The sequence below is a fragment of the Tinamus guttatus genome, unplaced genomic scaffold (genome assembly GCF_059628265.1).
Source record: "Tinamus guttatus ecotype Peru unplaced genomic scaffold, ASM5962826v1 Tinamus_guttatus_pri_ptg000115l, whole genome shotgun sequence".
NCBI lineage: Eukaryota > Metazoa > Chordata > Aves > Tinamiformes > Tinamidae > Tinamus > Tinamus guttatus.
Window position 1 is genome coordinate 7170694 of NW_028288649.1, and position 25967 is coordinate 7196660.

The 25967-nt window shown below is 36.0% G+C and overlaps 1 protein-coding gene across 3 annotated transcripts in view; it reads left to right on the forward strand.

Moving 5' to 3' along the window:
* SLC4A7 (solute carrier family 4 member 7) overlaps positions 1–25967 on the forward strand; it is a 79683-nt gene that overhangs the window by 49087 nt on the left and 4629 nt on the right. Inside the window, exons 7-25 of one of the 3 annotated variants that reach the window (XM_088521178.1) lie at positions 229–588; positions 6537–6652; positions 7330–7389; positions 7962–8119; positions 9808–9895; positions 11469–11615; positions 12906–13009; positions 14487–14661; positions 17117–17250; positions 17786–18031; positions 19475–19580; positions 20485–20646; positions 21563–21676; positions 22164–22325; positions 22588–22839; positions 24225–24293; positions 24738–24911; positions 25254–25385; positions 25598–25698. In XM_088521178.1, the coding sequence (XP_088377304.1) occupies positions 229–588; positions 6537–6652; positions 7330–7389; positions 7962–8119; positions 9808–9895; positions 11469–11615; positions 12906–13009; positions 14487–14661; positions 17117–17250; positions 17786–18031; positions 19475–19580; positions 20485–20646; positions 21563–21676; positions 22164–22325; positions 22588–22839; positions 24225–24293; positions 24738–24911; positions 25254–25385; positions 25598–25698 (2860 nt within the window). The remainder of the gene's footprint in view (positions 1–228; positions 589–6536; positions 6653–7329; positions 7390–7961; positions 8120–9807; positions 9896–11468; positions 11616–12905; positions 13010–14486; positions 14662–17116; positions 17251–17785; positions 18032–19474; positions 19581–20484; positions 20647–21562; positions 21677–22163; positions 22326–22587; positions 22840–24224; positions 24294–24737; positions 24912–25253; positions 25386–25597; positions 25699–25967) is intronic. The other 2 variants (XM_088521176.1, XM_088521177.1) reach the window with 2 other exon arrangements.

The window sequence follows — 25967 nt, forward strand, 5'->3', positions numbered from 1 at the left end:
ATTATCTTTTCCCACATCTTTTTGGCATTCTAATCAGTACTCACCTGTATTCTGACTGTCCTAATGTCTAAAACCAAATTTGCCCTGACCTTACTTGCATGAGTATGAAACTTTTGGGCCTTTAAAGCTTTCAGTTTACTGTGTGGATTGTTAATACGTAACTTGTGTCTCTGATTTTTAGAATTTCCTTGTTGTCAGCCTCATGGTGTTTCATCTGTTTTGTCTCAGGGGAAGGCCTCTCAGCCTCCCGTCACTCTTTGCGAACAGGTCTCTCTGCCTCAAATATTTCCCTGAGAGGAGAAAACCGTTTGTCTGTTCTTCTCAATTACCTTCTTCCTTCTTCGAGAGCTGGGACCCCGGCAGCCTCCAGGTGCACAACCCCCGTTCCTACCCCTCAAAACACACCACCCGCCAGTCCTACCTTCAGCCACGCGCCAAGCACAGGTGCCCAGCCAGACCTGCCTCCGGGCAAGGAATTGCTGGTGTCGCCTGCCAGTGACGATATTCCTTCAGTAATAATCCACCCACCTGAGGAGGACTTAGAAGTGCAGGAAAAGAAGACAGAGGAAAATATTGACAAAACACCAGGCAACTATCGAAACCTAAGCTGTCCGTGTGCGATGCGCTCTGCATCTGGGTCACTTGCCTTGCAATGTCATTAGCACAGAGCTTGGGCACAACTGAGTATGATACCTCTGCCTGCATGCTTGTTCTCGCTGCGACTGTTTTCTTGTCTCTTAACTTTTTTAGCTTCTTAACTAAAGCCAGCCAAAGTATTCTGTAATTAACCTTGACATGTGTAATTAAAAAGGATTTTTTTTTTAAAGTCAGACATATGTAATCAAAATGTCAAAAATGGTGGCCTTTTTCTTTCACTTAAGCTCAATCCATCTGTTTTTGATATATTTTTTTTCCTGTCCTTATCAGTGGATATAGTAATATATTAAATGTGTGTTTGTTGTCCTGACGTAACTCTAGTCTATGACATAAAGTTTCAATAGGAATAAGGAAAGTATGAGGTAATGGCCACAAACTGAAGCACCAAAAGTTCCACAGGAACTTAAGGAACGAATTCTTAACAGTGAGGGTGACAGAGCACTGGAACAGGCTGCCCAGAGAGGTTGTGGAGTCTCCTTCTCTGGAGATCTTCAAAACCCACTTGGATGCAGTCCTGTGCCACGTGCTCTAGGTGACCCTGCGTGTGCAGGGGGGTTGGACTAGATGATCTCTAGAGGTCCCTTCCAACCTTAACGATTCTATGATTCTATGAGGAAGGCTGTAATAATCTATGTTGTTAGTAGTTTAGTTGGATTATGAACATTTTAGCAGTTCTGGTTTTGCTTCTGCAGGGCTATTAAGAGTAGTAGAAGTTTGTGATGAAAGTGGCAGATTCGGTTTGTAGCTAATTGCAGGTAGCTTTCTACATCAGAGACTTCATTATTGTTTTGTAATTTTTCATAAAATAAGAGAATATGAAGTAAAAAAGTTTATAATCATAGGTCAGAGATCAGCAATATATTAGTGTGCTGGCATCTTGCAAAGCTATTGTTTCTTCCATGTAAAAAGTTAGATAAGTTTATTTAAAAGAAAGATGAAAACTTGGGGACAGTTTCTTTAATCTTTTTTTTTTTTTTTTTTTCATTAAATGTTCCATCACTCATGTATTATATATGCTGTTATACTGACTCTTCTTTTGCAAAATTACCACCTACTTAGACTTTGGTATTCTTCTGGCTAAACCTTATTTTAGAGATCACTTTTCTTTTTAGCCTCCTGGGCTGCTCCTGGAGGAGTTGTTCCCTCAAATAACCAGTGAGGCTTTTCTTGGATTTCTTGCTCACATATTTAGTAATACAGCATAAGCTGTAAAAATTACGGAAACTTAGTTAGCAACGTGCCTGGGTGTGTGAAAGGTGGTTTTTTTTTTTTTTTTTTTTTTTTTTTGTCAGATTTCATTTAGATTACCTTTTTTTGGATTTTTGTTTTTGGTTGTTTGGTTGGTTCTTCCAACTTACCTATTCATCTCCATGCCAGAATCAGTTTCCTGGTGAAAGAAGCACAGACACGTACATGTACAGCAGTGAAAGCAAGCTGACAGTGGAAAGATTTTTCTGCCTTTTCACATTCTTCAGGCAGCTCCCTAACAGCACACTGTGTTGTAGATTATAATTTTGAGTTGGCACAGGGACCTTCCCTTGCTTAAATTTAAAAAAGCAAACAAAAAAAGTCTTTCATTGCCTTCCCTATGGAAAATTAAGATAATTCACATAAAGATCATTCTCATGAGTGATCTTTCAACAGTATTTAAAAAACAAAAATAAAGTAACAGCTGTACGTGGTTTTGCAGTTCTCCTTTTTTTTTTTTTTTTTTTTTTTTTACTCATCAGACAGGAATGACAAGATGTCAGGCATAAGACCTCTGGAATCCAAGAGAGAGCAAACAAATGTAGATGAAATGTAGATTTCTTGTTATTATCACTGTTAAAACTTTCCACCACCATCTCCAAGCTGCTTTCAGATAGATTTTGGGCCTCAAGGGAATGTTTCTGATCTCACCAAGGAAAAATTGGAAAGGACGATTTCCCAGCTTATTTGTAAACGTTTTTGCAGAGAAAGATGAAGATTAATAAAAGAAGACAGACCTTTTTCTGAGGGAGGTTTGGACTGAGGGGGAGGGAAGACTTGTCTTTTTTGGGTTTGTTTTTATGCCTTCCCCCTCCCCCCTTCTCTCCCCTGCCTCCTTTCAACGGAAGAAATCATATGACCACAGAAGTGTTTTTCCTTTGAAATGTCATTGAAGATGTTCTCAGACTGAGTTCTGGGCTGTGAACTGGACTGATGCCCATCTTGGGAGGCAGACCCAGAAGGGAACCCACACGAGGAGTGTTCTTCCTTGTCAAAAGAAAAATTCTCTAGGTTCATATCATTAAAGATAATAATGTGTACTTCCTCCCTAGTAGTTCAGGAATTGGTACTCTAAATATCTTTCCACACCCTAATTATTCTGTTGATTTTTGTATCTTGTGAGCATTAGGAACTGTGATAATTTTCTAATAAGTGACTTCTACCTGGCCTCCTTCTATCCTTGGTCTTGTGCTAAACAGACTTTTTTTTTTTTTTTTTTTTTTTCTCTCTCTAAGTAGCTGGAAGGTTATTGGATGCAGCATGAAAGAGGGAAGGGACATGTTTTCAAATAACTTCGTATTTTTTATCACCCAGTCATCAGTTTTATAAGTCATTTCAGGAAAAGGGATGTTTAACATATCAATGACATATCAATATCCTGTTAATAATTTTTCTTTAATCATCAGTTCAAGAACAGCTTTTGTTGTTTCTTCATTAGAACCGTTGAATGGCGATTTCCTTGGGTAGTAGCTGTGAAAAGAGCTATGTACGGCTTAATTTCAAGATCGTTAAATAACCAGCATCATTACATTTTATTAGTGTCTGTGAATAATAGCACTCTTTTTTTAGCAGGTAAATGTTTTAATGGTCTTCGTTATTCATTATAGTAATTTTATAAGTTTTAAAAATCAAAATTTAGAACAATTTTTTCTTACAATAATTATTACTGAAAATAGTCATTCAGAAATATGTGCATCTCTGTTAGGAATAGTCCTTTTTTTTTTTCCCTGCATAAGACCTCATAGAAATTTATTTAAAAAAATACATATTTCTTTTACTTCCACAAACATGCCTGTGATACGATTTTCCTTTACAAGTTTTCCTTTTCATAAATTTTACGTATACGAACCTGATAGCGCAGGGACATTCATGCTTATAGGTTGACCTCATCTAAATTCCTCTGACAAAGTTTTCCTGTTCACTGAAGCAGAGATATGGGTGGCAAATTTCAGCTTTTTTCTAGCTTTCTTCTTCTTCTATTTGATTTTTCTATTATTCTCATTCTGTTTTCTAGAGTTTTGTCCATATGGTGTTAAATTAAGTGACTAGAAAGCACATGTGCTTTTCACTGAAGGTGTCCCTGGAAAGTACTTCTGAGGAAATTTTAAGACTGCTTCAGAGTTTCAAGGCTAGAAGAGCTCATGGAAGACACTGTAAGAGCACTTGCTCAAGGGCCATCCCGCAGTTTTCTTTCAAAGGAAGCGGGTGATCCACTTGCATAGTACCAAATGCACACGTGATGATTCCGCAGTGCCTTAGTAACACTACAGGAATTTTTGTCTCAATCTGGAAAAACTACTAGGTAGTTACCTAGTTAGTACCAGCCTCTGAATTAGTATTTACTGAAATGGAGAAGATACAGCAATATTAGTCTGAGATCTGAGGTGGTGTTTCGTTATTGGAGGTGGTTTATTCTGCATTTTAGGAAAATAGGACAATTAATCTGTATAACGCAATGCAGTATCATAGGGAGATTCTTGCTCAGGTCTGAAAACAAGCACTGTTTTCATACTGTTTCACTGTTTTCAAGCACAGCACTGCATCCCTCTCTTAAGCAGGAAAACTTGATTTAAATAGGGCATATTCCCTCTTGATATTTTAGCATATCAGTGCTAAAAAGGATGAATCTTGACTGTAACCCTTCGATGAAATTATGAAGGCATCTTTTAAAAGAATTGATATCACTTTAGTGCTGTTAGTATTTCTAAGTAGTAAATTACTTGCTGCTTGGTATGTAGAAGTCTAGGGGTGAAACTGAGATCATTGTTCTTATGTGCATTTGAGAAAATACCCTTTTTTCAGCTTTCAGGCACCGTGCACACTGGGGTTAAACCAGGTAGATAGGTTGCAGAAATGCCCGGTAGATTTGTTCTCTGTCTTCCTCTGCATTATCTCTCTATTTTTCATTCTCATGTCTGCGCGTTCTTGTTCATGGGATACTTATGAAAGTACAAAACAATGTGTTATTACTTACCTTTTATCATAAGCCTTTTATTGCCTTAATTGTTACGTCGGCGAAGTGTGAAACGACCCTGTGGTTATCTGTATATTTACTCCGATGTCACACTCACTCTTCTACTGCGATGAATTTCTAGCACTTCTGCTCTGTTGCCAAATCTACAAATCTTTGATGTAACATCAATGTAACATCTCATTTAATAGTCAAAGTTAATTTGACAGGTGATTGATTGTAATTAGCTCCTCTTGTGAGCAATGTCTACATCTCTGAGCAGAAGGGTAGAAAGTGATATTTTGGTTGTCTATTGCTTTTGCTTCCTGAAAGTAGTATTTATAGCACTACGTAATTACTTGTTCATGTTAGAATTTACAAAGGAAACTGTGGCTTATTAACTTCATTTGTGTGTGTTTTTTTTTTTTTTTTTTTTTTTCCCTTTGGCTTCAGGAAAAGCTACCTATACCATGTGTTTTCCTGTGAACTAGAAGAATGAAGTTGCTAAAATGCTCTTTTTTTTTTCTTTTTTTTCTTTTTTTAAATGTTTAATTGTTAACTAGCAAACACAGAGGTAGGGCACTGTATGTTTCCAGCAGGTAGCCAAAAAGTAGCCTGTGAGGACTTCAGTTTTGTTTTGACTGAAGTGATGTTGACCTTTAAAACAGGCTTTTTATATGTTATACAAAATTCCAAATTCGGGTTTAGTCTAGATGTGGCTTTGGAAGCATGTTAAAGCATGTTTATTACCACATCTGAAAGGTCTAGTGCAGACAAGCAAAGCAAAATAAACTTCTAGAGCATATAGAACTGAACAAGGAAAAGCTCTGTAATCCAAAAGATGGGATTTCGGTTTGGTTAAACATGCCCAGACCAACTTTTTAAATGCTAGTTGGATAGGGATGACTGCAGCAACATAGAATTCAGTATATGAACACTCATATATGAATATGAACATTCAGCAGACCTGCAGTTCATGTTAGTATTTTGTCAAGATACATAAAACTGCTGCGACTTTGGGCAGATATTAGAGGAAAGCTGTACGTTTGACTGAGTAATTTCGCTGGAAATGCCTTTTTAGCTCATGTGTTTGAGAGACCCTTTACACAGAATAATCTGCTCTAATCTATAGTTGGAGCTTTAATCAGTTTATTTAAGTCACGATTTGCAAGTCGTTGATTTTTTCTGTAGTATGCTGCTTTTATAGAGATAGTTACCCTACCAGGCTTTCATCTCTACTACTCATAGCCTGAGTCTTGCCTAGCCATTTTACAATTGGAATACCCATTACACAGCAAATAGGCAAGAGAAGTGTTTGCTTTGATTATTTGAGGACTTCTAAAATTAGTGAAAATGCTGTCTACAAAGTTCTGGGGAGGTTAAGACTAAATGTGAACAGATTTTTCTCTCTCTTCCTTGGCACTCCTCCCTCACCCACCTTAAAGTCACTCTTCTAGTGACTATTCTGCAAATGGCCATCATTTAGGCAACACTTTTTTTTTTTCATTATGTCAAATTTTTTACCATTATGACTTGTTAATGTTGCATTTATGATACTAATGTAAGGCACTTTAACTTGCACATTTGCTTTAAGCAAGCTGCCACATTGAGTTTTTGTAGTGTTGCATACTCATTTCACTCTGAACTTTATTTTGAACTTATCTCCATTTTTTAAATGTAGGACTATTAGCATCTCCACAGTCAGCACCTGGAAATCTAGATACTGGGAAATGTGGAGATGTTAAAGGTACTGGAACAGGAGGAAGCAGAGAAAACAGCACCGTTGATTTTAGTAAGGTAAATAGCACTAAATACACTGGAATTCAGCACAATGAGACTATTAAAAAAAACATTGTTATTGCTGTCTTAGTTAAGTATGACATATATAAGAATCAGAAGGTGGCATAGATTAAATATATGTTTTGATAGTCTTCCTGGTGGGACTGATCTTTCTATTTCATTAGGTGATTTCTCCAGTATTGTGGTAAATTAGTGAGTGCAGTCACCATCCTGTCTCATACAGAGGGAGATATTTGCAGAACTGCTATAAAGTCTAAAGTCTCTTGTGATAATGTGATAACAATTTTATAGACGCCACTATAAAGGTTTTTTTGTTTTATTTATTTATTTATTTATTTTTTTGTAGAGGGAGTTTTTAAAGGGGACTTGTCCTGCACTGCTACTGAGTTTGCCACACAAAAGCTATCATACATCTCACTTGTGTACAACTGTAAATACTATTCATTTCTTTTATGATTTAAATTTGCTGGGCAAGTTCCATCCTGGCTGTAGTGTGAAAGATTGTAAGAAATCGGATTTGCCAAGTGAAATAAATTCACTTAAGCAAAGGTAGCTTACACTATAGTTCTCACCTGATCATGGCAGGTGCCTTTTATTCCTGCTCCTCTGTCACAGTTTTTGTGTTTTTGCTTGGCCTGTCCTTCTGTACACCTGCCTTGTCTCCTGTTGGGCAGGAGTCAGCCTCCTGGCACTGTAGTTGTGGCACACTTGGTATGGGACTCAAGAGGCCATCTGTAAGTTCTCTGGATAGCAGTGTAACTGGTGTTCAGTGTGTGCGTGCTATGCGAACAGAGTTCATGTGCTCCACCGTTTTCTAATGCTCTTCCCTAGTTGCATCTGGAAACAAACAGCAACTTTTCAATTGTGTTTTTCAGGGATGAAAAATGTATGAAAATTCTTTTGCAAAATTTTGCCTTTTTCTAACATGAAATATGAAGCTGTGAAATAACTAGCTACATTCTAGAAAGCGTATAATTACATGAACTCTCTTCAGACTTGTTAAGATGTGCCCTATCATGGAATGCTTGTTGTGAGAAGTAATCTTAAAAAGGTGGCTACGCAGTTTGGAGGCTTTTAGAATATAATAGGTAGTAGTGATGCTAACTTCTAGAGAATAGTTTAATAGATGGCTGGCTGACATTTTATACTTATGTTTGCTGTTTTTGTATTGTGAGATATTTGATTTGCTTTTATGTTTTTCTTTATGCAGTAAATATTTACTAAATACTGACTATAAAATTATGTTACAGAAGTACTGCTAACAACTGTAAGGAAATAAATACTTCTTCCATCTTTTTGTGAATAGGTTGATATGAACTTCATGAGGAAAATTCCTTCAGGAGCAGAAGCATCAAATGTGTTAGTGGGAGAAGTAGACTTTTTAGAAAGACCTATTATTGCATTTGTGAGGCTTTCCCCCGCTGTCCTTCTCTCAGGTCTCACAGAGGTTCCAGTTCCTACACGGTAAATAAATGCCTGGAAAGCTGAGCTTTACTTCTACCATAAATTAATGATGATGATTAAGGTTTCAAAACTTTTCCAAGCCTGTGTTGCCATTTTAAAGGTGTGCATGAGGAGTGTTGTAGTTCCCTTATCTGCAACACAACATGACAGGGAGGAAGAGTCCACTGAACCTAAAAGTCTGTATAGTCTGAAACTGTTATTTGGTAAAAATCTATGCCTAGATGAGTAATCCAGATGGTGAAAAACCTTACTTTTTGGGCTGTGTACCTAAGTCTACATCACTGACACTGTGGTAAGCAATCTGCAGCTGATAGGTTGAATCTTTTCAGAATCTGCTAGATTGTGTCATCCCGCTTGCCCACTCCATACTGTCTCATGAATATTGTGACCAAGTGTGACACTAAATATTTATCGTGTGACTAAAATGCGGGTCACATAATGGGGATCTGAGTTCACTTCTTCATGTGACAGGACTAATTTCAGTCCTAAAGGGAAACGTTTTCTGTGCGTGTTGAGGTATTAGATTGTTGGATGGTGTTTGGCAACTTTTTTTGATTTTTATGTTTTAAAATTATCATAGTGCTTGTTTATCTTCAGTTTTCAGCATGTGTGCTGTAATGAAAAGGAAAAATAATTTTTGCAGTGTTCATTTAAAGGTATGGGAGAAATTTCAGAGAGTCGTTGACGTTTGTGCTCATAATAATATCTCGCGTGAAATTCATAAGTTTGTGTAGACAAATTATTGTAGCTAAAATTCCATCCTGTGTTTTTCAGAATAGTGAAAAGTTGAAGATTTGAAGTAGCAAACTTGATTTTGGAGAAGCAATCTCAATTTCTGTGTGAATAATCTACTGGCAAAGAAAGAATAATGTTGAGATTTTTATTTTGTGAAGTGAAAACAGTGCTACTTTTTTCAAATGGGTTTTACTTAGGAATTTCATACTGATAGAATGTAGTAAGAATGTAAAAAGAATTACTCGGGTTCATTCATAGATTATTGTCCTCTTGTTTCTAAGATATGCCCTGTTTTTATTTTAAAAAACCATGAAAATGATGATTGTGGCTGGTAATGGAGACCAGCTTGGGCCATGTATTGTGAGCCATCCCTTGGTTGGATTCCTTCCCAGTTACAAGACCAAAATGCCTTGTGGAGTATCATTGTCACTTGTTACGTGTCCAAAATGCAGGTTCCCATCATTTCCACTGATATAGAACCAGGATGGATAAAACCAGTGTCTTTGTTGAAATGTATTTGTGCATCCATTAGGTGACATGGGACTTAGCAAATGAGGGGTGTAATTCCCATGAAGAGGTGATCAGTAAGGAGATGGGAGAACAGGTCATAGAGCTCCTATTGTCAATGAGACAAATAGAGCTCCTCATTTGTCAATGAGAGAGATGGAAAGGCTCTAATCTGTAGGAAATGTTAATTGGGCTGTAGACTGCGGTTTTCTGTTCCAGTTATAGCATTAAGTTGTTGAAAAATTAGGCTTGATTAAGTTACTTTGGTTCAGTGTGAAAGCTTTAGTAGAGATTTTTGAGGTTTGTCTTAGTCTTTGAGCAGTCTATGAGATGTGAAGCCGTGAAGAACTTCATCAAATATTCTTATAACATTAGTTTGAAAGAATCTACTGATTATATTCAAATGAGCCAGCCCTCTTGATTTGTCTCAATTGCTTCCTCCATAGATTTTTGTTTTTGTTGCTGGGACCAGCAGGCAAAGCACCACAGTACCATGAAATTGGAAGATCCATAGCTACGCTTATGACAGATGATGTGAGTAGTGTATTTCAAACTCATGTAGTTAAAGACTAGTAAAAATAATGTATTTACCGACTGCTTTTAAATATATGCAGGAATGATGTTTTAGAGAAAAGGAACCAAACTGGTTAAATGAAGAACAGTAAAAACTTCATTTTTTCCCCACAATTCAGTGATCTAGATAAGAGTAAAGCATTTTTTTTCTTATTTCTTTTCTTGTAGACATCCCAAATATATTCCAGAAAAGATATTCTAGCAATGGTTTATGGATTTGGTTTTCCTACTATTAAACAGAATGTATCTGACATGAAGCATATGGCAAGGTGCGAAACATCTTAGGAAAGAAGATTTAAGAATGCATGCAATTGAGTTAACATTTTTAGAAAAGCAGGATTGAATGATTGAAATTAGAATTTTATTAGACATTGAATAAGAATTTATTAGGCTTAGAACTCTGGTGAACAGTTTTAAAGAGAACAGGGGAATGGGGACTCTTTATCATCCTACTGAGCAACATTTGGATGTTGTTCCAGGTTTGGCTTCGTATTGAGCGCCACCTACTGAAAGCTGAATGAACTAGCAGAAATCATTTTTCTATGCTGCAGCAGTTTTAACTGTGGAAATTTAAACCAGAAATTGCTCATTCTATAACTGCATCGTTAGCACAGGACAAAGTATTTGTTCTGAATGAGAACTGAATCTTAATTTGCATCTTCTCATTTTTTAGGTAGGCTAATTATTAGCAGTGATGTAGATTATTGAAATAGAAAATATAAATTACTTGGTGGTCTTCAGAACCTATCTAGGCTTAAAAGTTCTGATGTACAGTTACTAGATGGAGCAGTCAGGTCTTTTAGAGACAAATAGTTCAGGCTGCAGTTATCTACAAAGGCAATTTAGGAATTTTTTCTGCAACAGCTTTTAATACCAAACCTAACAATGTTGTTCTACATCTTCAGAATTCGAGGATTATTTTGTTTAATTTTTTCCTGTTTAGTTTTAAACCATGAATTCAAAGTCTATGTTACTTTAAAAAAAAAAAAAAAAACCTAGTAGAGTTTTAATACAATGGTATTCTGATTGTTTGTTTTGGTTTTTTTTTGAAACAAGATTGCATTCATGTGCTTCTTAACTTTTCTATAACGAATTAAACTAGAGGATGTGTGGTATATAAATGAAGTTCTTCGTAATATCATGTGTTATGGTTTTAAGGTAGTGGGGTTTTGTTGTTTTTTTTGTTTGTTTGTCTTGTTTTTCCCCCTCCTCCCCGATTTAGCACGGTACAGTGGTATTTGACTGTAGTGCAAATTATATTGGCAATATTACATTACTTTGATTTACTGAATATGGAAGAAGAGGATTTTTATGAATTTTAGAAAAAATGCAAAATTCTTTTGAGGTTAAAAGATAGAATTTTTATGGTCTATACAGTTCTTAATGCAAAAGTATGCAAGTAAAAACCTAATCATTGAGGAACTTTAATTTTTTTTTGCCCATCTCATTCCTTTTTAAAAAGTATTAAGTGTCTCTTGTGATCTATTCCTTTTTTAAAAATAAATACTGAATGGTGGGTAATTTCTCCTCATAGGTTTTCCATGATGTTGCTTATAAAGCTAAAGACCGAAATGATTTATTATCAGGAATTGATGAGTTTTTAGACCAAGTAACAGTCTTGCCACCAGGAGAATGGGATCCATCTATACGAATTGAGCCACCAAAAAGTGTTCCTTCCCAGGTAAAATAAAAAAATATATAAATAAATAAAGGGTGAGGGGTGAAAATCCCGTAGCTATGTATGTTGATCTTTAATTTTTAAAACATAATTTCCAAATGCAAGTTAAAATATACAAAATTGTTTATTGAGTATGAATTTCAGGGAAGTATCTGAAAAGCCAAAGCATCCTTTGGAAGAAGAGTCATGTAAGGAGAAAAATATATATATGTTAGATCAGTATCTTGATGTTTTATTTACTTCTGTAATACCAAGGTTGGTTTGTCTGTGATTTTAGAGAGTTGGCTGGAAATAGTAGCTGGGTCCATGGTATGAATTTGATTTTTAATCTAATAGTGGTCAGAAGAGCCTGGTACTTCTTACAAATCCTGTATTTGCATACGGCATTGGCCGAAGTTTTGATGCTGCATGTTGGCTAGCAGGAAGTTTATGAAATAGGTAAAAGTGCCTCCTGTTCCCCACTTTGCTACAAGGCTTAGAACAAAAGTCCTGGGGAGGCAGCACCTCCAAGGGGCTCAGGCTTCCTTGCTCTCTTCCCCCTTACAGCTAAGGGAAAATTCCTCCCACAGGTATCGAGCTTGAGAGAGGGAAGTAACTCTGATTCCAAGGGTGATACTGATGTTGAATTATGTGATGATTTGGGAGAGTGGATGGAATATAAAGGGGCTGACAGTTTAGTGTGAGTTGCAGTGCAGTTTAGTTCATAAATAGCATGAAGCTGCTGCTTTAATTTGTTTCCAAAATAAGCACAGCTAAAGCTTTTCAGGAATGTAAGCTTGGCGGAGAATTTTATGAGGCGCTTGGGAGCTTGCTGAAAGAAGAATGGCTTCTCCTTTATACACTGAATACCTACTGTATTTGTTGTAAAGAGATGTCCATCTTTGTTACAAATGGGAGGCTTCCGCCCTGTGGCAAGGGGTGGAAAATCTTGGTTTTCTCAGCCTCATGGCTGTCGTGTGGCCTTGAAAAGGCAGACTTTGTTTCAGCATGTCTCAGGGGAGGTATTTCCTGTGGCAGCAGAGATGAATACCATTGGGCCAGGCACTAGAAAGATGCTTATTGAAACATTGTACAGTTCAAGTCTTGTGTATTCAACAAAAGTTGAACTTGGCAAGTAAGAGCTGATAAGCTGATAAGCTAGACATATGAAAGGCTTTGGAGACTTGGAGTGTCTATATACTCGCTTTAAATAATAGTGTTTTGTTTTTTTGTTTAGTGTAAGAGCACTCTTGAAGTATGCTTTCTTTTTCTTCTTTCTCTCTCTCCATTTTTTTTTCCTCCTTCCTCCTGTAGGAGAAAAGGAAGATACCTAAGTTTCCAAATGGATCTACTCCTACAGGAGAGACTCTCAAAGAAGAAGGCCATCATGCTGGACCTGAGCTTGAGAGAACTGGAAGGTGTGTTCACTTCCCAAATACTAGTTACCACAGAGAAATAAAAATGATGAATCTTCACAGTTTTAATGATGACATTTTAGCATAAAAGTTCATGGTATAAGTGTCAGGGCGCATCCTTTCTCCTTTTGAAGTGTTGGATTTTTGCCTGTAACTACCAGTCTACTTAAAACATTTTCAAACCTATGGCAATATTTCTCAACACATTCGTGAAGGATTTCATATATGATGCTGCCTTATTTAACTAACTGTCTTTAAATAATGATTTTTATTTTGTAATTGTAATTATTGAGAGTATGCAATTGTCATGATTAGAGCAGAAATATACAATTTTCAGTACTGGGCTAGGTACTGAAGATTTCCATTAATGCAAATCCATTTTATTAAACAGGTATGAAATGGAGCAACAAGGAATATGTAAGGAAATAACATGTTTTGGTCAGGTTTCTTTTAGACCTAAAATGAAAATTGGAGAAATTAATTTCAGTTGCAATTCGACTCTCAGTTCTGAAACCTTTGTCAAAGGTTCCACAGCATTCTAAATGCATTTGGATAAGACTAAAATTCTGAAAAAGATGTACAGAGTTGTTATACCCAGAATGATAAATTTCCAAATGGAATGCACATTTATTTGCAAGAAGGATAAAGATTTTTACCATTTTTTCTTAATTATGCTAATTTCTTGGCTTATTTCGTGCAGTATGTGGGCGTAAGCTCATTTTTATCCGTAGGATTATCTCTAGATAACTCTTTTTTTTTTTTTTTTTTTTAGGAATGGAATAATTTTGCTTTTTTAATTAGTCCTTTATAATTCACAACAAAATGCAAGTCTACTCTAATATTTTGGGTATGGGCTGTGAAAATTTTTAAAAGCTACCAAAAATATTTTAACCTCTTGCTAATGACCTATCCAGTTAAGCTGACTTACATTTTTTTTCAGATTTCCCTTTTGCAAAATATCTCAATGCTCAAAACTTTTCTGGTGTTAAAGATGATAGACATGTATTTTTTAATGGACCTAACCGTATGTTTACAGAGAATCTGGATTAAAACCAAAGCTAAAGTTATTGGAGTTTTGACATTGGAAAGTATTAATGCAGTCATATTGGTTGAGCCTTAGTGTATTTCTTGCATGTGTATTCCTTGTTCTGAAAATCATTAGGCAGATTTGTCTTGTACGTATATTTGCTGATACTATTTGCAGAGATGTTTTTTCATTATCTAGCCCAATATATGCAAAAATACCTAGCCAGCTATTAAAAAATATGGATAATGACCTGTTTAACTGTGTTTTTGAAAATTACCGAATTGGAATTGATAAAATTCATTTACATTTTAAACTATGTTATGCTTGAATTTGGAGTATGAAATAATTAATTTGTGCTGGCAATAGGCACAGGCATTCTTGTGTAGCCCATAGTTTTGAACTAGCTAGAATCCTTTAGTGTACAGTTTGACGAGTTTCATCTCACCTATTTAGGCTTTTTGGTGGTTTGATACTTGACATCAAAAGGAAAGCACCTTTTTTCTTGAGTGACTTCAAGGATGCATTAAGCCTGCAGTGCCTGGCCTCGATTCTTTTCCTATACTGTGCCTGTATGTCTCCTGTAATCACTTTTGGAGGGCTCCTGGGAGAAGCTACACAAGGCAGAATAGTGAGTACCAAGAATGGTAGTGGCCAGGCTTTTAGACCTTCAGAGGCAAGTCACTGTGTGCATTTGTCTCATTTATTTACCCTTGTATTTGAAGAATTTACCCACAGCACTTGATTAGCCTGCCCAAAAGCAGATCTTCCCACAAAAGGTAATTGCTGTGGAAAATGTGGGGAACCCATGTGAACAGGAGAAGATGCACAGTGGAGGTAAAAAATGTTTATCCTGCCTTATTGGATGAATAGCTTCATGAATTGAGGAAGGGCTTGCATTGCCTTCTTTTTGGCTTCTTAACTAAAAGTAATGTATAGCAGTAAAGGTGCACCATCCCACCAGGCAAAGTCAGAGGCTCAAGGTGGATGGCCAAGAACATGCACTGGCCTGTGAGGATGTTAATGCCTACATTGTATGGGTAGAGAAATTACATTGTGTATTTAAGCAATGGACAAAATATATGCTCTCACCAATTTTTTTGTCAATAAAATGATGGCTAAGGTTTAGGAACAGAAAATACTCTTCATTTTAAGTGACCTGAATATAAATAAGTAAGCTTATAAAATGTTGACAGTACTAATATTGGAGAGTATATAACACCAAACACCTTTTTAACCAAAATACTTGTTTGTGCTTTGCATATTTTGGAGTAGGGAAAAAAATACTTATGCAATTTTAGTAAGTTGGCCCTTGTGTCAGCTGGCTTGACTAAGCTAATCTGAAGTGTATTTTCTGTTTTTCAGCTCTATTAGAAAAAATAAAGCTTGATATTTTGTGGGAGGGGAAAGATATATTCAGAAACTTCCTTTACAAATTTTAAGATTGTGATGAAGCTTGTAATGATGCTATAAAATTCATTATACTGCTCAGAGTAAATTTTGAGCTTGTAATGTGTTACAGTTCATAGTTGTATCACTTGTAAATAATGCAATTGACTTGAATGTTTATTTACTGATGTAGCACTTAAAGCTGGTAGCAAATGCAGAAATGTGTCTCTTCTGTGCACTCTTTTTGCCCCTGTAATTTTAGGAATAGATTTTCCTGTGGTTATCAAAATGTTGCTGTAGTTTTTGAATACACCTATGTATAGCTGTGAAAACAGGCTCCGTTATGAAGCTTGCTTCTTAAATACCTTCTTTCTTTTAGCTATCTGGGATTGTTTGCGGGTTTGTTCCTGCCTTCAGATACTTGGTGTGCATCATATAAAATTTAGTTACTGCACACACATGTTCAAGCACAGTAGCTGACTTTGTAAGGTACACACTTCGTGTTCAGACCTTTTTCTCATATCCCCAGAGGTCATCACCTCCACAGCACTCCCTGTCCCTTCCACCCTGGTGGAGAGCCCCGAGGTTAATGCATTGACTAAAAAACAACCAACCAAACAAACAAAAAACTAGTTCGAAGGTAGTAGCTGAACAAGAGACTGCTTTTAAAACATTTTGTTTCTAGTATAATGAATACTCTTATTTTTAGCAACCCCAGCTCAGTAAAGCATTTTGCTCCATTTTAGAAGCTTTCCTGAGTTGGGATTTAACCTTGCGTAATTATTTTTTTCCCCAGGCTTGCATAATTGCAAAATAGTAAATATTTTCAAAAATCTCATTGGGAACTCGTTAACCAATAATTCATGACTTCTCACAATTTTAAGTGCTGTAGTTAACTACAATTATTAATTCTACTAAACTATTCTACTAAACTATTATTAACTACAATTATTAATTCTACTAAACTATTAATTCTACTTTAGTAGAATTAATATAATTTTAGGTTCTAGAAAGCCCTACCTCTCTGTTTTGAGGTGCATTTTTTTTCTTTATAACAGAGAATATTCTACTAAAACATGTTATTCAATAACTGGAATAAGTATCTTTATTCAAGGCAAAGAAATGCATTACCAGGTGGGACATTGGTTGGCTGCTCATCTATAAATGGTGTCATGTATGCATAAACAGATACTGTTCAGTAATTTGCATCCCTCCTCTCCCATCCCCTTGCCCATCAGTTTTTTTTTTTCTTTCGTAACACTTGGTTGCGCAGGTTTGGTAAAGCACGCTGTATCATGGTTTGGTACAGGTATGTTGCAATATGTAGTTCTTTTTATTTACAGACAGATTTTTTTTTTCCATTTCCTTAAACTACATATGCAGTAGATTTTATCTTAAGTAACTGTTGCTATGTTTTTCCTCCATAGCTAACACAACTAGTAACTTGTTCTCAAGCTATTGGATAGCTTTACATTTCACAAGAGTGAAGCTTTCCAATTCTTTTATCTGTGATATTGTTACTGTAAAAGTGTGTTAGATTATTCTTGTGTCTCAAATATCGATATTGGTTTTAATGTTTTTACGTCTTGCTTTGTTTCTGAGTTTAATGCATCTTAAAGCTGTATTTGTGCAGATCTGGTGTTAAATGCTGACTTGAGAGACAGCATAGTTACAGTGCTTTCTTTTCCCCCAAACAGAGTGCAATAGAGTCTCTCTTTGGAGCCTCGTTAACTGGGATTGCCTATTCTCTCTTTGCTGGGCAACCTCTTACTATTTTGGGGAGCACCGGACCAGTTCTAGTATTTGAAAAAATATTATTTAAATTTTGCAGGTAAGTGATGTTCGCAATAGCTTCATGCACTTTCTAAATTTCCAGCTTATTTGAGTATTTTTTTTTAAAGCAGACATCTATTTAAAGTGAAAGTCTGTGAAGATAAAGCAAGAAATCAGGGTATGTCCATGGCTTGGCCATAGCTTGAGACATTAGTGGTCCTTAATAAGAAAATCAGTGGTTGAGAAGTGGTCAGCATCTGTCTCAAAATGATATTCTGACTATGGGTGGGTGCTTTAGTTCTACGGGGATTTAGACTACCATCCAGGAAAGCTCATCTAGGTAGTGGTGGAAAGAACATTCCCTGTAGTGCCTTCCAAGCCGGGTAGCTGCACCCTGCATCCTAGAAATGCCTTGCAAGGTTGTCTGCTGTCTTTCATGGAAGGTGAGATGGAAGAGTTTCTGCTTCCCTCAAAACTGCCTGGTGAAAGAAGTGATGGATATTACAGATCTTGGCCTCAGTATCTCCTTTCAAGTAGGAGATGACATAGATGATTTTAGGCTCAATTAAATGTTTGCTTCTTTTTTTACACAGAGACTATAAGCTTTCCTACCTCTCCCTGCGGACTAGCATTGGTCTGTGGACAGCGTTTTTATGCATTGTACTTGTAGCAACAGACGCCAGCAGCCTTGTGTGTTACATCACTCGCTTTACTGAGGAGGCGTTTGCAGCACTTATATGCATCATATTTATTTATGAGGCATTGGAAAAGCTTTTTCACTTGGGAGAACTCTATGCCTTCAATATGCACAGTGATTTGGATAAACTGACTTTGTATTCGTAAGTATCAAGTTTCTATCCATTAGTAAAATATGTAAGGAAACTTCTTATAGCAACATACCATTTATCAAACTACAGTGTGTGCTGCTTTCCAGGAAGGCAGGAGAGAGGCTAGGGGTGACTGGACATGGAAACTTCGGAAAAATTTTATTCAGGATGAAGAGGAATTGAATTTTCTATAAAAGTTCTGAATGATCGGGTGAGATAAGGGGCTGTGATAGCTGCCTGATCTGTCTGATTAAGCCTTTGATTAAAGGCCAAGCTTTCCACTAGCTGGACAGAAATCCTGTCTTGCCATTTCCAGAAATCAGGAGGACTTCTCCCACTTGGATGAGGAGTATTCCCTGATTGCTGGGCCTTGGTGTGAGTTGAGAGCGGTCTGGGTAATGAGACTTCCACACTTCTTTTAAGTGATTTTTTTTTTTCCCGAAAGTTTGTGTGTTATTTTCTTGTTAATGTTTAATCCGGATAATGAGTGTCGACTTCCTCTTCAACATGATCCATTTGGGACAAATGCTTTGTCATACTGCTTTCTTTATTCCATTCGCAGGTGGTATGTTTTTTTTTTTTTTTTTTTAACTCACTTTCCTGTTTTAACAGTTGTTAAGACGTGAAATGTGCAGGCCATTTTTCCAACAGTGGACCATGGGGGTGCACTTGCACTAGCTCTTCTTAAATTTCCCCCTTTTTCTTTCTCTTGGCTGTTCATCTTTCTATTTTGTTGACTGTGACACTTATTGGACTCCCATGTGATTGAGGTAAAATCATCTGGCAGAAACTATCCAGTTCGTGTGTAGGTCCCTTCCCATTTCCCGTCTCCCAGTTGTTCTGCCACGCTAGTGTAGGCAGACCCATGTGGGGAGCGTATGATAACATTTTTGGAGTCACATTTGTCTTTCTGGACATGCTTCTCTGTGCCTTTCTCTTTTTGGCTCTCTCTCTCTCTTTCAATTCCACCCCCCCGGCAGGAAGGAGTAGAAGATCTGGCCTTATAACTCATCCATGTCATCCGCCAAATTTTTAAAAAGATAGTTCAGATCTCTTTATTCCACTCTTATTTTAGCACAAAATGAGTGTGACTAAGTGAATTGTGACTCATTGTGGGATGGTTTGCTGTTGTAATATTAAAATCTTAATTTGTATACAGTCATAGAAAGCTACTTGTGACTTCATCCAATGATGTAAAAATCTTTACAAGTAATCTAGGATATTTTAGCCTATGTTTTTTATAAAACTTAGGTTTGTGATTTTAAAGATTTTTACTACAAGAGCAATATCTTCCCAAATGTGTGAAAATCCCTGGTTTAAAAAAGCCAAATTTACTAAAAAAGCCAATTTATTTTCTGATGGATCAGTGCATTGTCTTATATGCTTAAAAACCTATTTGTTCAAGATTTGTCAATTCCTTGTCAAGGTCTTTTTTTTTTTTTTTTTTTTTGTCAGGTGCATATGTTCTAAGCCTCAGAATCCTAGCAATGAAACTTTACAGATTTGGGGAAAAAAGAATAAGTCTGTGGAAACGATAGCGTGGAGTAACCTTACAGTGTCTGTAAGTATCTAAAAGGTACAAAAATACATATTAAAAAAAGACACACATACAATACCAGTCTTGTTTAATTATTTAAGCTCTTTTTCAGTTTAAGCACTGACTGGTTTCTTTGCAACTCTACTTTGAACACTTGTGGTTCTGCCACAAAGCTTTAAGCTGAGAGAATTGGAGTTGTATATTTGACAAGTGAGCCCATGTCAGTAAGCACTGATATTATTAAACTTTTTATCTCAAACAGCTATTAATACTGACAGGTAGAACATTTGGCTTTGTGCCAAAGTGCCAATGAATATACTGAGCTGAGGAGAAAACAGGGAATTGCTGCCTTCAATTTACTGAAAAGGAAGGATGAAATATGTTTAAGAATCTGGGAGGATGAAATCTGAAGTTAAGGATGCTGGAGTAGACATGTTTCATGTTAGATATTGGTATAAAACTTCAAGAAAATGAGAGAATTTGATTTTTCAATTCTTCCTTCATCATTCTGATGGGTTAATCTTACCTTGTAAGGATTTATTTCTTGTTCATCTGTATCAAGACAAAGCAAACCCAAGAATAAAGAGGTATAAGAAATTAGGCGGAGCTCATTTTTTGTCTTCATCAACTTGTAAGTTGATTTTGGGTGATCTTATTTTCTTGAGCTTTGTTCTTTGCCTTTATTTACAACATTTAGTGTTGTTATGTTTTGAAAAATAGGATAGAAATGAGATGAATATAAGTTATTTCCTAGGCCACCACCTAACATTTTGGCATCTAGAAATATATATCAGTGTTAGCTTTTGTGACTTTTGGAACAGAGAGCATGCAATCTTTGTTGCATTTTAACTTTTTGCAAAATAATTAAAGTGTGCTTTATATGAAAGGTTCAAAGACTAGAAATCTAATGAAGCTCTTCTCCTTGCAGGAATGTTTAGAATTTCATGGCGTATTTCGTGGATCAGCTTGTGGTCACCATGGACCATATATTCCAGATGTTCTCTTCTGGTCTGTCATATTATTCTTCACGACATTTTTCCTCTCCTCTTTTCTGAAGCAATTCAAGACCAAACGCTATTTCCCAACTAAGGTAATTCTAACCAGAGATGATTGTTCTGTTGAGACAAGTATTTGTGCACATTAGTGTAATTTAACGAGTGGATTATTTTTATTACTGCCCTTCAAAACTTTGTATTGTGAGTATGCTTTTGACCACGTTTCTTTTAGGACATTAGAAAAAAAATAGGGAGGGGTTGTGAAAAATAAGGCATTAGATGCTCCAAATATTGAGACCTGAGCACATCTATCATTCTGTATGGGGTATTGACAAATATCGTCTGGAATGACTATATTCCCTCAATTTTTTCACCTACTAGTACAGAACATTGAGTGCTTTCCCCTAACCAATGATGTCTAGAGTGTCCTGTGCAATTCCTCAAGGAATTGTTTTTTCTTACAGGTGCTCATACAATGATTATCCTCAGATGTATTTGCACTACATGTTTCTGCTAGACAAAATCAAATGGAGTATCATCTCTGGGCCTCAAGCTATACATATAGCATGTTCTTAGTATTTCTTAATGTCACCTTCCAAAACATGAATGTCCCTCATACCAGTTAAACATGAAATGAATGAGTGTTGATATCAGAACGAGTCAACAGCTACACTGAATTAAGCTACAGGAAACCAACTGTGGTGGCCCAGCCTCCCAGTAGAGTTCAGATTGGGTATTCCCCAGTATGATGATCTGAAGATGAAGAAGTTATTTGAAACAATTTGCTTTTGTGCCAGATCACTTTGAATGAGATTTTTGGTTAGGTGAACAGTACTGTAAGCTGTGCTGGCAGATGGTTTACATTTTTACAAGCAAGTAAACAATGTTCAGTGGTCTACTGTATAATATAAATAGACTTTAAACACTATTTATAGCGGAGAAAATTCTCGTTAATCATATGTAAATTGCAATGGTGAAAAGCAAGTGTTAATAAAGGTCTTTTCTTTATAGGTGCGCTCTACCATCAGTGACTTTGCAGTATTTCTGACGATAGTAATCATGGTTTTGATTGACTATCTTGTAGGAGTACCCTCTCCTAAGCTTCATGTTCCAGAGAAATTTGAAGTAAGAGATAAAGCCTTTAAAACAAAAACCCCTTTTTTAAATGCTTGCAATTTTATACACGATGAAATAGTGGGGTTGCGTAGAAACAAAAATATGTTTTTTTTTTGATTTATAATTAAGTATTTAAGTAATTTCCCGTTTTATTTTGGGTGCACATCCCATGTGACAGAAGAGTATGTTTTATATTCTAATATGGTTGAAAAGAATCTATTCTTTTTTTGAGATGTACCAAATCAGAGAATGCTATGGACTATTTTAATCTTATCCATGTAAACATCACATTCAGATTAAGCAGCTAATCAGTCTTTTGGTCAAAGCCATTTTAAAAAATATGTAAACATATAATTAAGAGACTCCCAAAGGAAAAGTTTTAGTAATGGGAACTGAGTTGATTTGTTCATTGTAGTTACTATTTGTAGCAACAAAATATCCTCTTTAGTGAATTAATTCTTTTTTTTTTTTTTTTTTTTTTGTGCCTATTTTTCAGCCCACTCGGAAAGACCGAGGATGGTTCATAGATCCTCTTGGAGACAATCCTTGGTGGACACTCTTGATAGCTGCTGTTCCTGCTTTACTTTGTACCATTCTCATTTTCATGGATCAGCAAATAACAGCTGTTATTATAAACAGAAAAGAGCATAAGCTGAAGGTAAAATCTGTGTATTTTATGAAAAGCTCTGAATTAATTTTGATTGCATAAGTAATTTTGATTTTTAAATTAGACTCATTCTGTAAGTCGGGTGTAAACATTACCGATGGCCACTAATAATAGATCACCTTGCATACTAATAAAGAACAAGTATCACTTTGTGCACACACTCAAAATCTCCAACTTTTGTAGTCATGTGGTGTATGATGTATCACTGTGTTTAAGCTCATAAAGTGAGTCATTTCTTTGCTTGATTTCACAGAAAGGCTGTGGATATCATCTTGATCTGCTCATGGTTGGTGTTATGTTGGGCATATGTTCTATCATGGGCTTGCCATGGTTTGTTGCTGCGACTGTCCTGTCTATAAGTCATGTTAACAGCCTGAAAGTAGAGTCGGAATGTTCTGCCCCAGGAGAACAACCAAAGTTTTTAGGAATCCGTGAGCAGCGAGTGACAGGATTGATGATTTTTGTTCTGATGGGACTGTCAGTGTTCATGACCTCTGTGTTAAAGGTAAAAAGTTTTTTTTTTTTTTTTTTTTTTTTTTTTTTTTTTTTTTTACAAAAATATTTATGCTTTGTGCTTTTTATTTTGATGTTATATTTTATTATTTTGTGGTGTTAGCAAGCTCTAATGTTAAGTTAAATATGTGGACTGTTTTGCGAAATGCCTTTTTAATCAACAAATATTAATTGAATTGAAATGATGGGGGGAGATATATGTAAAATTAAATCTGAATAAGGTAGGTATATAGTGAAGAAAACAGTAAGGTATATAGTGAAGAAAGCAATGTTTATTTGTGTTGCTTGATTTTTCTTGTTAGAGATTTTTTTTTTTAGTTTCTGAGTGTGTTTTACCAGATATAGTCCTAGTAGTTTTAGTGTGAGTGCAGAAAGTGAGAGAAAATAGGAATGTGGTAAAGCTATGAAGTTTTAAAAGTAGAAGTAATATGGAGCAGCAGAAGAAACAAAAACATCTAGGGAAAGTGAGCATCAAAAATGACCTTGTTCACTTTTGTTTATTAGCTCAGTAAACTCACCGTGAGATTTAAAGTTCAGGTTGAGGATTTTAATGGAATAAAATCCCCCAGTTTATATGACTTTCTGCTTAGATTTGAGTAAAATCAATCTCGGATCTGCTTGGCTATGTAAATTCCGTCGATTAAAATGAGAAATAGAGATATACACACACACTAAAGTACTGCCTTAGAGATTCATTATTCCAGGATTCCAAGTTTCAGTAAGAGTCTTTATTCAGTGTCTATTTTAACAGTTTTTTTCTTAAGTTTTCCAATTACATCTTGTCCTTTCTTCATTTAGAACTTTCTTGAATTCATGAGCAAAGCCAGCTGCACTTACAAAGGCTTGATAAAATTGTCACTGAAATCAATAGACAAATTGATTGCTATTCTTACCAGAGCAAAACTTAGCCTTGAAAACTGGCAGATTTTCTTAGTTAAGTAGATGTGATTTCTGTTTCATTTGCTCTGGAAATGCCAGATATGCTGATCAAAAGTAATCTTCATGTGGCAGTTTCATGAAGCTGATGGTCTCAATGCAGTGTCTCGGAGATAGCCACATAAGCTAACATATTTAGTAATTAATAGAAATCTTTGTTACAATCTAGAAAGTATAGCGGATGGGCAGGCAAGACTGAACTACATTTTAATCAGGATGATAGCCTTGAATAGGTCATGGGGAAGGATGTAGATCCTATACCAGTTCCCTGCGTTTTTTATGCTGTTCAGTTGTCAGATTGTAAAAGCAGAGGCTGTTTTTGATATCAGTTAAATATACAGCAAAAAATATATATTTCATTTATTTTACTAATGTGAATTACCATATTCTTTGTTATATTGATTCTAAAAGTAATTGTGTGGGTTTTTTTTTCCTCCGCAGTTTATTCCAATGCCTGTTTTGTATGGTGTCTTTCTTTACATGGGAGTATCTTCATTGAAAGGCATTCAGGTAAAATCTGTTTTTAATGAACAGTTTACTTTTACTTAACCCTAGAGGAAAAGAAAACTTTTCAATACATTCTTTTACATGAGCATGAAATGTGGCCTGTACTGTCACTGTAGAACAGTGTCTGAAGTGGCACGTTCATGTGTTTGTTCTTACCACACTGCACTTTGCTTCTCAATTCTTTTGTGTTTATTCTTTCAGTAGTTTAGCTGAGTAGCAAATTTCTGAAGTATTCTCAAATGTTGAAGCAATTTTGTTAAAAATGTCTGACGCTCAGCACTGCTTCCTCCTACCTCACACATACAATCTCCATGTCCTTCATTACTGCATGTCCCCTAAAAGCTGGGACTAATATCTGCTGCTGGTGTCTCCCAGAAATGTTCCTCTTGCCTTCAAGAGGAGGCAGAGATCTCCCTAACTGAAGTGTGATTTGACTTTTCAATGCAGTTTTTCGACCGTATAAAGCTGTTTGGAATGCCTGCCAAACATCAACCTGACCTGATATATCTACGTTATGTGCCACTCTGGAAGGTCCATATCTTTACAGTTATACAGCTCACTTGTCTGGTTTTGTTGTGGGTGATCAAAGCCTCTGCAGCTGCTGTTGTTTTCCCTATGATGGTAAGTTTTCTGTTCTGCAAGCTGTGCATTTTCAAAAAACACATGCATCAGCTGAGATCTCTTCAGAACATATTTGCTGCCTTAAGAAACGGAGTGGGAAAGAAAGGGTAGTTTGTGCTGTAAGCTTTTCATTTTTGAAACAGAGAGGCTTTTTGTTTCCTGAAAGTAAGCAATTTGGTTGTGAATAGCTACAGGAAATGGATATGATTTAACTGCACAGTAACATAAAACAAGAACTACAAAAAAGGTTCTTAGTTAAAGATACCAAATAAGCTGAAAGTATGTGTGCATGTTAATTCATTTAAATAGTTTAACATAAGTCTCATTTGTGGTTCCCTTAAGGTGCTAGCGTTAGTGTTCATTCGCAAGCTCATGGATTTATGTTTCACCAAAAGAGAGCTTAGCTGGCTTGATGATCTTATGCCAGAAAGCAAAAAGAAGAAAGAAGATGACAAAAAGAAAAAGGAAAAAGCAGTAAGTGCAAATAAATAAATAAGTATGTTGCATTCGTGACCCTGTTTGGACTAATATCATATTACCCTGCCAGGGACATTCAGTTGTGTTTGTATGCAGAGCAGTACTTGAAACCAATTGCTAGTTGACCCTTAATAGAGCTTGTATAACTTCTATGGAAAAGTTGATTTCTGCTGCATTAATTTTATAATCTTCGTTCTTGGGATTTATAGGAAGCAGAGAGAATGCTTCAGACAGGGGACAGTGAAAGTGTACATCTTCGATATGAAGAAGCAAATGTCTTGGATTTTCCTGTAAAAACCCTAAAATACAGGTATATTTGTATGCTGGTCTTTTAAAAGGAATTTTTGTATGATATGCCATAATTTCCTTTTTGTGAGATCAGTCATCTATGAGTTGAATGAACTTTCATCCAAGCTTGTAACACAGCTATGTTTAGAAACCTTTGAAGATACCTCTCATTTTACTGTCCTAGCATTTATATGTGGTGGTGTTCTTTGAAACTGCATCTTAATTGTCAATTTACATGACCATCTTGAACAGATCAGATGACTCAATTTCGACCAGCTGTACTCAAGGTGA